The sequence below is a fragment of the Carcharhinus amblyrhynchos genome, chromosome 15 (assembly GCF_965287045.1).
Source record: "Carcharhinus amblyrhynchos chromosome 15, sCarAmb.v2.hapA, whole genome shotgun sequence".
Taxonomy (NCBI): Eukaryota; Metazoa; Chordata; class Chondrichthyes; order Carcharhiniformes; family Carcharhinidae; genus Carcharhinus; species Carcharhinus amblyrhynchos.
In genome coordinates, this window is record NC_137338.1 from 29435348 (window position 1) to 29450485 (window position 15138).

Sequence of the window (15138 nt, forward strand, 5' to 3'; positions counted from 1 at the left end):
TTACAGAGTCAATTATAAAATCAAAACCAGTTTTTCTTGGCAAGCAAAACAACTGTAAATTACTTTATCGAAGTGAAACTTCCTTCAATATTGACCAAGTGGCAGCTTGGTTCAGTTAGTAGCCAGTGTCAGACAATTAAAACTCAAGCCCCAATCCAAACTTCTGCACATAAACTGACAGTCTACTGTGACACTATGCACCCTTCAGGGCAACATGAAATGATCATCCCAATTATCTGTTGCATAACTCAAGTGGACATTGAAAGATCCCAAGACTTTTTGAAGATGAGGACAGTGAGTGCTAACTCCTTAGATAAACTCAGGTTAGAGTCAGAGGTTCACAACATTGAAACAGGCCCTTTGGCCCAACTTGTCCATGCCGCCCTTCTTTTAAATCCCTAAACTAATCCCAATTGCCCACATTTGGCCCATATCCCTCTATACCCATCTTATCCATGTAACTGTCTAAATCCTTTTTAAAAGACAAAATTGTACCCGCCTCTACTACTACCACTGGCAGCTTGTTCCACTCACCACCCTCTGTGTGAAACAACTGCCCCTCTGGACACTATTGTATCTCTCCCCTCTCACCTTAAACCAATGTCTTCTAGTTTTAGACTCCTCTACCTTTGGGCAAAGATATTGACTATCTAGCTGATCTGTGCCCCTCATTATTTTGTAGACCTCTATAAGATCAGCCCTCAGCCTTCCACGCTCCAGAGAAAAAAGTCCCAGTCTATCCAGTCTCTCCTTATAACTCAAACCATCAAGTCCTGGTAGCATCCTAGTAAATCTTTCCTGTGCTCTCTTTAGTTTAATAATATCCTTTTTATAATAGGGTGACCAGAACTGTACACAGTGTTCCAAGTGTGGCCTCACCAATGTCTTGTACAACTTCGACAAGATGTCCCAACTCCTGGTTCCCCATGAAACCAAGCAAGCGAATGTCTTCTTCACCATTCTGTCCACTTGTGACTCCACTTTCAAGGAGCTATGAACGTGTATCCCTAGATCTTTTTATTCTGTAATTCTCCCAATGCCCTACCATTAACTGAGTAAGGTTCAATCTACCAAAATGCACCACCTCTATCTAAATTAAACTCCATCTGCCATTCATCAGCCCACTGGCCCAAATGAGCAAGATCCTATTGCAATTGGAGATAACTTTCTTCACTGTCCATTATGCCAACAATCTTGGTGTCATCTGCAAACTTACTAACCGTGCCTCCTATATTCTCATCCAAATCATTAATACAAATGACAAATAACAGTGGAGCCAGCACTTATCCCTGAGGCACACCACTGGTCACAGGCCTCCAGTTTGAAAAACAACTCTCAACAACCATCCTTTGTTTCTGTCAAGAAGCCAATTTTGTATCCATTTAAATACCTCACCCTAGATCCTGTGAAATTTAACCTTATGCAACAACCTACCGTGCAGTACCTTGTCAAAGGCCTTGCTAAAGTCCATGTAGACAACATCAATTGCCCTGCCCTCATCTATCTTCCTGGTTACCCGTTCAAAAAATTCAATCAAATTTGTGAGACATGATTTTCCACTCACAAAGCTCTACTGACTGTCCATAATCAGTCCTTGCATCTCTAGATGCCTGTAGATCCAGTCTCTCAAAATACCTTTCAACAATTTACCCACCACAGATGTGAGGCTCACTGGCCTGTAGTTCCCAGGCTTTCCCAGGTTGAATTATGGTAACAGAACAGATTAACTATTCATTCACCTCAACTTTGGAAACTTGTGTGTGCAAAGTGGCTGCTGGATTTGCCTTAATAACAGCAACAATGCTTTGCATTCATTGTGGGAAGTACTTTTCAATTCACTATTTCTTTAAAAATAGCAGTGTGAATCTCTGGAATATGCTGCCCAAGGTGAGGCCTGAAACTATCCTTACCTTGTCCCCAGAGGAGAAATTCAGCTCAAAGTTGTTTTAAAAATCAGTTTCTTCAAGTGTTACAATTTGTGGTTTCTCCAATCTTATTCACACCACCAGAAAGGAACAGTTTGCACATAAAGACTCGCCTCCGACAATCCAAAGCTATTTGGCGGCAAGGCGATTAAATGAGTTAAGGCATTGCAAGTGCAACAAGTTCATCATATGTCCTGTTCCCCCAAGATGGAAAAACACCACATTATCAAACTGTTTTGTTCACAATAAACAATTCTGATTTGTTTACAGGATTATACAGAATGGATTTTGACAGAATTCCTTTTAAAAGAAAGACTCCCAATTACATAGCACCTTTCACAAGCACAGGATGTTCCAAATCACTTTATAGTTAATGAAGTCACTGTTATAATGCAGGAAACATGGCAGCCAATTTTTCAGAAGAACTCTTGTAATGCCAATCTTAACTTAGTTCTCTCAATTCAATTGTATCTCTAACATTCCACAACTGTTCAGATATTCCCTTCAGTTGCTCAGAAATAAAATACAGCTTCGCTGATGAACATATACAATTTTTTGCTACTGGGCCAATAATTACTAATTGATTTTTATCACCAAGTGACATCAACGTGAAATGTAATTCCATTGATATTTACCAGTTCTCTGAAACAAACTTTTCAATTTCCAACTGGTTTGCCTGGTCCACCCTAATAATTTTGGCAATCACAGAAAGCACAGGTTGCTACTCCATCAGTCTACTTCCCACACTTACCATAATTACTGTGCTTTTTTTTGCCAGCACATGCATTGCCAGAGAGGCTTTCTGAAGCAGCATGACAAGCAGGCAACCAGTTTTTAAAAAGAATGTTGACAGGGTCATCCCTGAGACAGTGGTCAGTCGGAAATACCAAAGGACAATTAGAAGATATATTTAAGTCAAGATGCCCTACTGATCCATGTTATGTATGACAGTTTATTTAATTTAATTTGCAACAATAAGTTGAATTGTTTAAGTTGTTTTTCTGTGCATTTACCTTACTGTGAAATAAAACAGCCTTATTTTACCAGGTATTTACTCAGTCCATCTTCAGAGAGATTGAAGCACACGTTGAAGGCATGTTTATCTAATCCAGATGACAAAGGGATGCTATTGTTATATTCTTAGGTTACAATATTGCAAGTATATATAGGGCAGTAGGAATCATGATTCATTAAAGTAAAAACTGAAAGTCAGAAACAAAAACAAAATGCCGCAAGCCCTCAATAAGCCAGGCAATGTATGTAAAGTAAGAATCATCGACATTTCAGGCACAACCATTCATCAGAACTCAAAGGGATTTGCCAGAATTGAACATTTTTCTTTCTGTAGAAAGCTGCCCAATTTAATGAGTATTTACCTAATTTTCTGCTTTTGTCCTAATAAAAGCAAGATTCTTTGTTTAAAGGAGCAAAGGGGACAAGTGAATCAGTGAAGATATCTATAACAGATACTGCTCGTTAACATGTGGATATTTGGCTGCACCATAACCAAAGGCAAAGGTGTCAACCTTTTGAAGCAAGGCTTATACCCACAGGCTACAACCAGTAAGCAAACCACAGAGGATTAGACTGCGAGGTTAGTCAGAATTACAATTAAGCACAAAGTCCAACATAATTGCTTTATTTGCTAATACTTAGGCAACAAACATTCACACGTTTTGTATATTAATTTTGTAGGCAGGACATATGCTTTGCGCTTTAATTTACAAAATATCAACATTTATCATGCACTGTCAGTTTATTAATTCAAGATCCAAGCTTTGTTCTTTATCACTGGAGATTTTATTTACAATGCCAAATTTGTCAACAATCAGAGATTGACCTGAAGGTGCTTAGGACATTCATATAGTTCCTCAGTGGAGCTGCTATGGATTCATTTGTAAAAGTAAGACCACAAGACATAGGAGCAGAGGTTGGCCATTCAGTCCAGGGAGTCTGCTCCTCCATTCAATGAGATCACAACTTGTATGATAATCCTAAACTCCACTTTCCCGCTTTATCCCCATAACCTTTGATTCCCTTACTGAGTAAAAATCTGTCTATCTCAGTCCTGAACATACTTAATGACCCAGCCTCTACAGTGCTCTATGGTAAAGAATTCTACAGATTCACAGCCTCTCAGAGAAGAAATTCCTCCTCTGCCTTAAACGGGTGACCCCTTACTCTGAGATTATGCCATCTGGTCCTTGACTCTCTAACAAAGGGAAACAACCTCCAGCATCTAACCTGTAAAGTCCCTTAAGAACCTTATATGTCTTAATAAGTTTGCCTCTCATTCTTCTAAATTCCTGTACAGACAGAACCTACTTAACCTGTAAAGAAAATCCCTAGGATCAACCTGGTGAACCTTCTCTGGAGTACCACCAATGCCAGTAAATCTTTCTTTTGCTAAGGAAACGAAAATTGTTCACAGTATTCCAGGTGTGGCTGGACTTGTGCCTTGCGCAGGTTTAGCAAGACTTCCCTGTTTTTACACTCCTTTCACTTTGAAACAACGGCCAACATTCCATGTGCCTTCCCTATTACCTAAACAAGCATGCTTGCTTTTTGTGATTTACGGCACCAGGACCCCCAAATCCCTCCATGCTGCAGTTTTTTTCTATTTAAATAATATTCTTCTCCTTTATTCTTTCAACTAAAGTGCATAACTTCACATTTTCCCACATTATATTCTATCTGCCAAGTTTTTGCCCACTCACTTAACCTCTCTATATTCCTCTGTAGACTTCTGGTACCATCTTCACCTCTTGCCTCCCCATCTATTTTTGTGTAATGTGCAAACTTGGCAATAGTACATTCACTTCCTCAGCCTTTTTTTATTTCTTTTCCTAACATTATGTGCTGCTAAATAATGAAGGCTCATACTAGCAAGGCTCTACAATCTCCAAACTCCTCCATGAGGCATGATACATGCACATTAAACCTGCTCTTTATTGTGCTGAAGCTTGAGCAATTTCAATGACTCTTGAGTCAATATTGTTTCCAAAAAGCCATGTTTCCAAATAGTACTGCTGTCACTAATTATTGGAAATCCCTGAATTGTAATGGCCACAAATAAAAGGCTGCTCCAACTTCTTTTCAAAGGCAGCACAAGGGAAAGTTTGCCAATTCAACAAGAGCCAAGTTACATTCAAACAGCTCGAGTTTGTCACAAAAACATGAGCAAAACTAAGTAACTTTTTTTTGTGATGCATCAATCTCTTACAACTTCTTGATGAGAATATTCCAGTGTTCTGAACACAATATATAAAATATAAAGATCCATCAGTCACATTGCACTGAAAAGCGCTGATACTGATTATTCCTTCTGCTCCTAGATGAGGTGTATTTTGTGACACAACTCAAAAGTGCAGTTTCGAGCATGATGCCATTATGAGCTAGTATACATCATCTTGGTACAAAATCCTTATAGCTTGCATTGAACTCCTCCAGCAGATCCTGAAACTGGTGGTGGTTCAGGGCTCATGTTTCCACACAGTTCACCACTACAGGCTATGGGTTGGCTGTTGCATCCATTGGAGATTCTTGTTGCACAATGCGCTAGGTTATTGGTTGGTTCACCTACAATACAAAACAGTGACACCATAGTCAACTGTTTACACTTCTACTGAAAATGGAACCACAGGAAATTGCAAAAAAACATACACTTCATCCGTCATAATCATCTTGGTGACTGCCTTAACTCCACATCTCTCCATAAATCAGGCTGCAGCATATCAGTGGTCAGCTTCATGCATGCAATTACCTCTTCCCAGTGCAAAAATTCGGACCCTGTTAACCAAGCAATTTCATTACTACAAATACAATTGATTAGTTTTCAATGTGAAACGTCTAAAAATGTTTAAATTAATTTTTACCTGTTATGGTTCCCTGGATCCTCTCCAAAACTGCAAAGTTCTTCTAACAATAATGAGGAGCTTGACAGTATTCACATTGCTGCCCTGTTTGTCCATTATAAAGTTGTACCAAGCAAGATTCTGGACCTTCTCAAGCATTTCTCCTGTGACATCCTTGGAAAATTATCCCACCGTTCAGCGGATTATGTCGATTGGTTGGTGATGATACTTTGCATCCGGCCAAACCTGCTATTGTTCCCATGTACTATAACTTCACTAGAAAAATGTTTTTGTGCCTTTGCAATCATGCCTGACACAGTCATTGAGCTAGGCCGTTATGTTCTGTACTAATCCTGGCAAGCTTGAAAAGTTAAGATTTGATTTTTTTTAAGTTCGCTAACTTCATTACCTTACAAAATATCACTAAATCCAAAATTTGCTTTGTATTTATCCCTTATCTCATGTTGTACTAATTGGTACAGCATATTTCATCTCCCCATTACAACTAGCTGTAAAATGATTTTATCACAGTAACTGCAGAAAAGACCATCAAAAAGCAAAGGGCATTCTGGATGTTATACTTAAGCTCATTAAATATAACAAGGAAGCAATTTGAACTACTGCAAGATACCGGACTATGTCTGTCCAAGGAAGGCAATCAACATCAGATTGACACTCCATACCGATTTGCACGTGCTAAAATTTTTAAGTGCCTGTCTTACCTAATCTTCCTGAATCAGGCCGGGTAATGATCAGACAGCAGCAGGTCCCTGGCCCCAGCACTGGAGCATAAAAGAAGCACAACTGAGGACACATTCCCTTTTTTTAAAAAACAGTACTAGCTGCCATAAAGCAGCTGAGTTTAAATGTCCTGTTGAAAATAACAGGTTAGGGAGATGCTAAATGTCTAAAGTAAGTGGATGGGATCTGGGGTATTGGACTTCAGTGGGGAATCCTATACGAGTGGACCAGGGGGTGCTTAGTTGAGGGGGCCTAGTGTGAGGGAAATCCCCTGAGGATTCAAAAATGTGGTGGATGGCCCCTGTGGGCTCGGTCCAGATGTTTAATATAGTTACACTGAAGCCGTAAGTGCTTTATTTCTTCTCTTTCAGATTAACTATTAGTGAAACACTGGCCAAACCATCTGAAGTTAATGATTCAATTTGTTTTGACAGATAGTGCCAAGTGCAGCAAAATTGTCATGGGAAAGTTAATGTTTTTGGACAATTGCTACCTAACTCTTACCTGGGAGCTTCTGAGAGGGACGTCCCACCACCTCTTCTGGGCTATCCCCAAATCTGACCTTGGAGAACCAGGAAGTTATGGGGAACAGTTCTGACCACAGTTATGGTACTGCATGTGGGCCTGGTTGCCCCATTAGTTATTATAGCAATGAGAAATGTCAGATGGAAATCAAAAATCCTTTCTTCAGATTTTGAGTTTGTGCAAATAAACTAACCCATCTTGAGTTTGCTGTGGGATTAATAGAAAACTGGATCGCACCAAAACTGAGGGTTTCAGAAATATAAAATATTTCAAAGTTAGTTACTGTACCTAAGACTATTGCTTAAAAGAATTCTGATAAAACATTGACCTGACCCAAAACAAACTCCAAAAATGTTATCCTATTCACTCAGCATTCTCAATATTGTCTGATTTAATTTAAAAATGGCGATTAGTTAAATATTCAAAACTAAATGCAAATTGACAAGAGCAGAAATGCTGAATCCTGATAGTAGGTCATCAATCTGAAACTCTTAACTTTATTTCTTTCCACAGAACTTTCCTAACATGCTGGGATTTTCCAGCGTTTTCTGTTTGTATTAACAATGATAATGAAGCATTTCACCTCTGCTGCAACCCAACTCAGATTCCCATAATATTTTGCTGTTGTATCTGAGAAAAGCTGACAAGTGAACTCAGAGCAGACAACTCATTAAAGACAAAACACCACAAACACAATTGGGTTATAGACTCCTCTACTGTTGTAACTTCTATAGGGTTAGTAGTTGTCATGGTGCTAACTACAGTTAGGCCCTCCATTATATTATTTATATTATGTAACACAAAATCAAATGACTTAAAAGCCAGCAGTACATGGCATTAATAGAAAATATTTTCTCAATACCTTTTGAAATTCAGACTGTATTCACAGTTAAGTTTCACCAAGAGCTAATTTACCCATGATCACACATTTCTGTTTTAATAGCAAATTTGAATAGCTGGTATAAAAACCAGGCAGGCTAAAGCTTCTGTTAAAGTTTTAACATTTATTTATTAGTGTCACAAGTAGGCTTAAATTAACACTGCAGTGAAGTTACAGTGAAAATCCCATAACTGCCACACTCTGGTACCTGTTCTGGACACTGAGGCAGAATTTAGCATAGCCAATGCACGCAACCAGCACCTCTTTCAGACTGTGGGCGGAAATCGGAGCACCCGAAGAAAACTCACACAGACACAGGACAAGGCAGGAATCCAACCTGGGTCTCTGGTGCACGATGCAGTACTAACCACTGTGCCACCGTGCCAACCCAAGATAAAATACACAGATTCCCCATCGTATGGATACAGCACGCTTACACAAATCCGCAGAAAAGTTACTAGCAACTATGGTTAAAGATGACAAGTTCCCTGGACAAGCCCTGTAGGATACTGTCACAAATACTGAGCATGTTGACAGCAATTGTACTACAGGGCAGTCAATGAAATTCTTAATGTTATGCAATTAGTTTACTGTATGATACCCTTGGTTACGTAAATAACGATATAATTTATTACCGAGCCCAATCACTACATAAAACAGTCCAAAAGGGCATAGTGTAAAACCACCATCAGATTTCATGTCTCCATCATCCTGGGGGAGGCAGGGTAGTTACCCTAACCCTAAATCGGGGCCAGTTTGTTTTTAATCACAATGACAAATGAAAATAAGGAGATGAGTAGTCCTGAGACAGAAGTGTGTTAAAGCAAGAATCAGAATATAAGATTAATGCGGGGTTCACCTTTTGAGGCTCAGCCAGGAGGAAAGCCCTGTCATCCAACCGGATACAGATTTTTTCTTCGGTAGCCGCGGGGCAGTGAGGCCGGGCCTCGCCGTCCGGCGGCAGAGTGGCGAAGATGAGGCTGGCGCTGCGGTGAAAGCGCCGCACGGCCCGGCAGATGATCATGGCGTAACATTTCTGCATTCGGATCCACAGATAGACATAACACAGAGTTATCAACATGGCGGCCAGCCCGTCAACTCAACATAACGGCCATCTCCGGCAGTGCAGCTGACCAGTGGCTCGCGATCAGTGCCAAACCCCGGTTCCCCATTGGCCGCTTCACCCGCCCCAAGCACCGCCCCTCAGCCACCCCGGTTCTCCATTGGCCGCTTCCCCACCCGACCCCGCCCCTCCGCCACCCCGGGTCTCCATTGGCCGCTTCACTTAGGCCGCGCCAAAATCCCAACTCTTCATTGGTAGTTTTACCCATAAAGATCACGCCCTCCCCGTCACTGTAATTCCATTGGCTGCTTCACTAGCCCCACCCCCCGGCTCCCCAAAGGCTGCTTCGCCCCCATCACGGGATTGCCCGTTGGTTGTTCCACACACAGTGAAACGTCTGACAGCGCCAGGTTTTAGTTCAACCTATTTATTTGATAATATACTCACAAGCTTTTGGGGTTAGCCCCTTCGTCAGGTGAATGGAGAGTTCTGGCCTCAGACAGAGCATATAAAGCACAGACAGTACTGTAGCTGACGACTACACCTGACGAAGGGGGCTAACCCCGAAAGCTTGTGAGTATATTATCAAATAAATAGGTTGGACTAAAACCTGGTGTTGTCAGACTTTTCACTGTGTTTACGCCAGTCCAACGCTGGCATACCCACATCATGTTCCACACACGCCAGCGCTGCCCCCAAGCCCAGGAACACCGAAATGTCTGACTCCGTCCCTCCCCACCTGCCACTTCCCAATGTAGCGACTGACCCTGCCCCATCCAGGTGCTAGCCGTGTTCCTACACCGGGGCGGCCAGTAGGAGGCGATACTACTAGGTCCCAGGAGACAGTAGATGAGTTGCTGTATAAAGGCCAACGAACACAGGAGTGGCTTGGTGACATAAAGTTAGCATTGCTGCCCCAGAGCGCCAGGAACCTGAATTCGATTGCTGGTTCAGGTCACTGTCTGTGTGGAGTCTGCATGTTTTCCCTGTATCTGTGTGGGTTTCCTCCAGGTGCTGCGGTTTCCTACCACAGGGTGAAAGAGGTGCTGGTTAGGTGCACTGGCCATACTAAATTCTCCCTTAGTGTACTAAAATAGGCGCCAGAATGTGGCAACTGGGGATTTTCACAGTAATTTCACTTCAGTGTTAATGTAAGCCTACTAAGACCTGGGTTTGATTCCCAGCTTAGGTGACTGTGTGAAGTCTACACATTTTCCTCATGTGTGTATAGGTTTCCTCCAGGTGCTCCAGTTTCCTCGCACGGTCCAAAGATATTCAAGTTAGGTTGATTGGCCATGCTAAATTTTCCCTGTGTACCCAGAATTCATATGTTAGAGGGATTAGCGGGGTAAATATATGGGGTATCAGGGATAGACCCTGAGTACAATTGTTGTTGATGCAGACTTGATGAGCCAAATGGTCTTCTTCCACACTGTACAGTTTCTATGTTTCTACTTGTGACACTAATAAATAAACCATGTGACTTTTCTATCGTGATCATTGTTAGAGATAGATTGGAAATGCGTTCTGGAGGATAGTGACCTCAGGGACTGTTCAAGGCAATGGAACCTGATCTTCAGTATTCCTATTGCCCTCTCGACCACTGTCCTTATTGAGGTATGACCCTGATTATATCACTCTTCCTGGGGCAGAGGGTTTTTTTTCAAATTTATTTATTAGTCGTAAACAAGGTTTACATTAACACTGCAATGAAGTTACTGTGAAATTCCCCTAGTCACCACATTCCAGCACCTGGTTGGGTCAATGCACCTAAACAATACATCTTTCAGAATGTGGAAGGAAGCTGAGGCACTGTTTCAATAGATTCTTTGTCACCCAGCAACCAACCACCTAACTGAGCCAGAGCCATAAACAACTTGGCACTTGGGCATGTTACTGTATGCATGCATCTTGGAAACTGCCAGGGTACCTTACACTAAATTGTTGAATCTGAGTCCTGTGAATATAAGAGCATAAGAAATAGGAGCAGGAGTAGGCCATCTAGCCCTTTGAGCCTGCCCCGCCATTCAATAAGATCATGGCTGATCTGTCGTGGCTCAGTTCCACATTCCCGCCCTCTCCCCATAACCCTTAATCCCCTCGCTTATCAAAAACCCATCAACCCGCGTCTTAAAAATATTTAGCGAGGCAGCCTCCACCACTTCAACGGGCAGAGAATTCCAGAGATTCACCAGCCTTTGAGTGAAGAAGTTCCTCCTCAACTCTGTTCTAAACCGCCCCCCCTTTATCTTGAGGCTGTGTCCCCTAGTCCTACTGTCCTTTCTGAGCGGGAAGAGTATCTCCACCTCTATCCTATCCATCCCATTCATCATCTTATATGTCTCAATGAGATCTCCCCTCATTCTTCTAAACTCTAACGAGTACAAGCCTAGTTTATTCAGCCTCTCCTCATAGCTCAACCCCCTCAACTCCGGTATCAGCCTAGTAAACCTCCTCTGCACTCCCTCCAAGGCCAAAATATCCTTGCGTAAGTGTGGCGACCAAAACTGCACACTGTACTCCAGATATTGGGTGCAATCTTCCCAAAAAAATTCTGAGTTCTGAATTATGAAAAATCCAAAATTCTGGGCAGCACAGTGGTTAGCATTGCTGCCTCACAGCACCAGGGACCCAGATTCAATTCCAGCCTTAGGTAATGTCTGTGTGGAGTTTGCATGTTCTGCCTGTGCCTGCATGGGTTTCCTCCAGGTGCTCCAGTTTCCTCCCACGCTCCAATGATGTGCATGTGTAGGGGATTGGCCAAGCCAAAATTGACCGTTAGTGTCAAGGCATTAGCAGGGGAAATAGGTGGGGTTGAGGGGATAGGGTCTGGGTGGGATTGTTGTCGGTGTGGGCTCGATAGGTCACTTGGCCTCATTCTGTACTGTAGGGATTCTATGATAATCTATGATGTGTTATAAAAGTCTGAAAACTAGCAAAACAGAGCTAAGAAAATGGCTTTCAGCATGAGATCAGTTAGTGCTTGATGCAAAAGCCTCGCACACTATCTTTTCAGCTTACTCCGCCGATCAATAGGTACAGCGGGCCAGAAAGATCGTGCTTATACTCATGATAACCTGCTCTATTCACAAAGGTGCTCAACTGACCCACTGTAGCTTTGATGGTCACATGGGGTGCAGTCTATAACACCCTAATTGCAGGCAATCCCTGCAATACTTGCAGAGCCCCTGGCTCGTTCAGCGTGGCCGGCTTGATCCATCCAGTAATGGATGAATGTGTGGACCTATCTGAACAGAGTATCAGTTGCGCGCTTGATGCAGTTATGGACAGCTGATTGATCCTCTTCACTCAGATCCCCTACTGATCCCTAGAATTATCCGGCTGCATAAAAATTGACATCGACTGTGACCTTCTGAGCCACTGATATTGGGTGTCCACCCACACACACACACAGTTGGTGGCGATCTCTGTCTGGCTCCATCATGTGACACAATGATGTCACTGTTTTTCCCTGGAAGGTGGAGCCTCTTGCAGTACTGGAGCTTGGACATGTTGAGGGAGTTGGATTACTGCCTGTACAAACTGGCAGCAGGATAGTGACGTCATCTGCAGCCTTGGACTCTTTATTCTCCCTGCTAGTCCTGCAATCCTGTTCCTGCGTCTCTCCCCACAAAGATCTATCCCCGTGACACCTGGCCTCTTCCTTCAGCTCCTCTCTTCCCCAGAGGAGGTGCCCCCTCTGGAGTACACAATCCCTATCTGCTGAGATGCAGATGGCACTGTCCCGTGCACTGAAGGCTGTGATGAGCAGGAATGCTCCAACAGAATTACTGAAGCCCTCAGAACAAAGTAACCAATGCAAATGCCTCTCATGAAAACAGAGAAAGTAGTCTGAAATGTGAAGACTAAAGCTATAGCAAACCCACATTTGAACTGCTAACAGCTCACCCAACCAGTACTTCTGGTCCGTTTTATCCTGCCTTTGGGCGAAGAAAACAGGATGGCCGCCTGCCCATGTTGCCTGGGTGCTGACCTAACAGTTGCACGGGCAATGTAAGATTCCAGTAAATTGGACTTTCAGTCCCCTTCACTGGCTGATTAATTGTTGGCGGGCACACAGCCGACTCCTGCTCGCGGCTGCCATCCAAAATATCGTGCAATGAGGCCAGAACGTAAACCTATACCTAGCATCTTCTCATGCAGTTTTATGCACTTCAGGGTCGAGCATGTGCCCACCTGAAAGTTAAATTCTGGCCAGGTTTTCTATTGCAAAATCTGCTGAAAGCACTTCTACAATAGAGATGAAACAAGTTTTAAACCTGGCCTCTACAAATCAATCTGGAGAGGGGAGGCAGGGAAGAATTATTTTGAACTCGTGAAATAAAGGTCAACTAAACACCCCAGGTAAGTGCTAATTTAAATACCCATGTCAAAACACAATTATTTAGCACTGACAGGTCCAATCATCTCTGCTCAGTAAACATGTCCAGAAGTGTCCTATTACACAATAACTCGCAACCAGAAGGTCTGGGGCTTGTAAGCAGGGGCCGATAAATATCCTAAAGCTGACAGGGAGTCTGTGAAAGAGAAATTCCTGTATTAGTGAGAGGCCACCTTGGGGCGACAATGGGGATTTAAAACAGAGTTGCATTCACCATAATTATATTTCTGAAGAGTTTGAAAGACAACTCAACCGTGACACATTAAGAATTAAAATTGAAATGTCCTGGGGACCATAGCTTTGGCTAATTCAACCAAGACTACCATTTTTTATTGAAGGTTATTTATCTCAATTCCTTTTTTGGAGGCTTTGAATTATGTTGTGGTACAATTTTTGGCACCCTGCCCTTACTTCAACAATCATTCAAGAGTGAGCCTACACATTGATACTGCTCTGATACAATGTCCAAATATGTATGCTTTCCAGTAGGAGCAATTGGGTAGTGATCAAAGTAGAAACCCTGTTTGAGGTTCCCCTCCCTAGTCCAGTGGGGCCTTAACTGTTATCGTTATCTAATTCTGCACAGACCATAAATTAGAGGTTGACTCATCCAGACATTCTGCCTCAGCAAACTGAGCAACGCAACACTTTTAAAAGTGATTACCTACCAGACCCACATCTTTGTGCACCCCCTACCCACCTCCCCCCCCACCCCACCACCACCCTCCAATCCACCTAACCTAATACCTGCAGCAGGCACTCTCTCAGAAATGGTCAAGATCTGTTAGAAAGTGACCTTGTCCCAAATTATTCTGTAAAAACATTCTTGGCTTCCATTTTGTATTTTCTCCCTGCTAACAGTTACGTACTTGATATGGATCATCCACTTTGTAGAGAATCCAGGTGAAAGGTTGCAACATCTCCATTTTTAAGACAACCAATGGTGCTGCCACAGATTTTGCTTTTAAACCTGACTTCATTTAATCAAATGCAGAAAAAGCATAAAATATTCAATGGGTCAGATAGCATCTGGGAAGAAACAGAAGTCAGTCAACTGATAGTTCAAGATTAAACACCCAACGGGGGCAGATTTTCATAATCGAGATGGGTAACAATTTCACAACATGGCAGAACCACCTTGATTGGAAGTGTTTTGCTCCTGGAAATAGGCAGTTGCATGACCCTCAGGGCTTCTGCCCTGGAAAGCAGATCAGTGGTAGACACAAGGGTGGCCAAGTGCCAAGGCAGGCTGTTTAAAAGGGACTTTCTCAGTTTTTCCGAATTCATCCCAGTTGTTTGTTTATATTTTATGTGTTCTGGCCCTCACCTGTCATGCACCCTCCCCTTCCCCCTACTCCTCCTGTTGCTTCCATGCCAACACATGCTGTCACCCACTTCCAATTGCCTTTCATAGCCACCACACCAACACATCCAGAATACACTCTGTACAGAACCAATACGCCCCATGTTAGCAATGACATGTCTGGAACTGCTTAAAAAATGCCCATTGTTAATCTTCTTTAAAAGAAAACACTGCTGCTACAAGTCTATTAAAAAGTCAATCAATCAGACCTTTAAAGTATCAATAATCGAAGCTAAGCATTTTATACCTCATTACTTTGTGCAGTTAAACATTGAGCCATTGACAAAAGAGATTACACAGAAGATAAGCTTATTATAACTTTTCAAATATGACAATCTTCTCTGCACCTATGTCAACAAACTCACTCACATAATGTAGTCTGAGC

The 15138-nt window shown here is 42.4% G+C and overlaps 1 protein-coding gene across 2 annotated transcripts in view; it reads right to left on the reverse strand.

Annotated features, from left to right (window-relative positions):
• The window catches only part of hlcs (holocarboxylase synthetase (biotin-(proprionyl-CoA-carboxylase (ATP-hydrolysing)) ligase)), a 146958-nt gene extending 137869 nt beyond the window's left edge, over positions 1-9089 (reverse strand). For both annotated transcript variants that reach the window (XM_080203688.1, XM_080203687.1), the window contains exon 1: positions 8785-9089. In XM_080203688.1, coding sequence (XP_080059814.1) covers positions 8785-9006 — 222 coding nt within the window. In that variant the 5' untranslated portion in view covers positions 9007-9089. The remainder of the gene's footprint in view (positions 1-8784) is intronic.
• Between the last annotated feature and the right edge of the window lie 6049 nt (positions 9090-15138).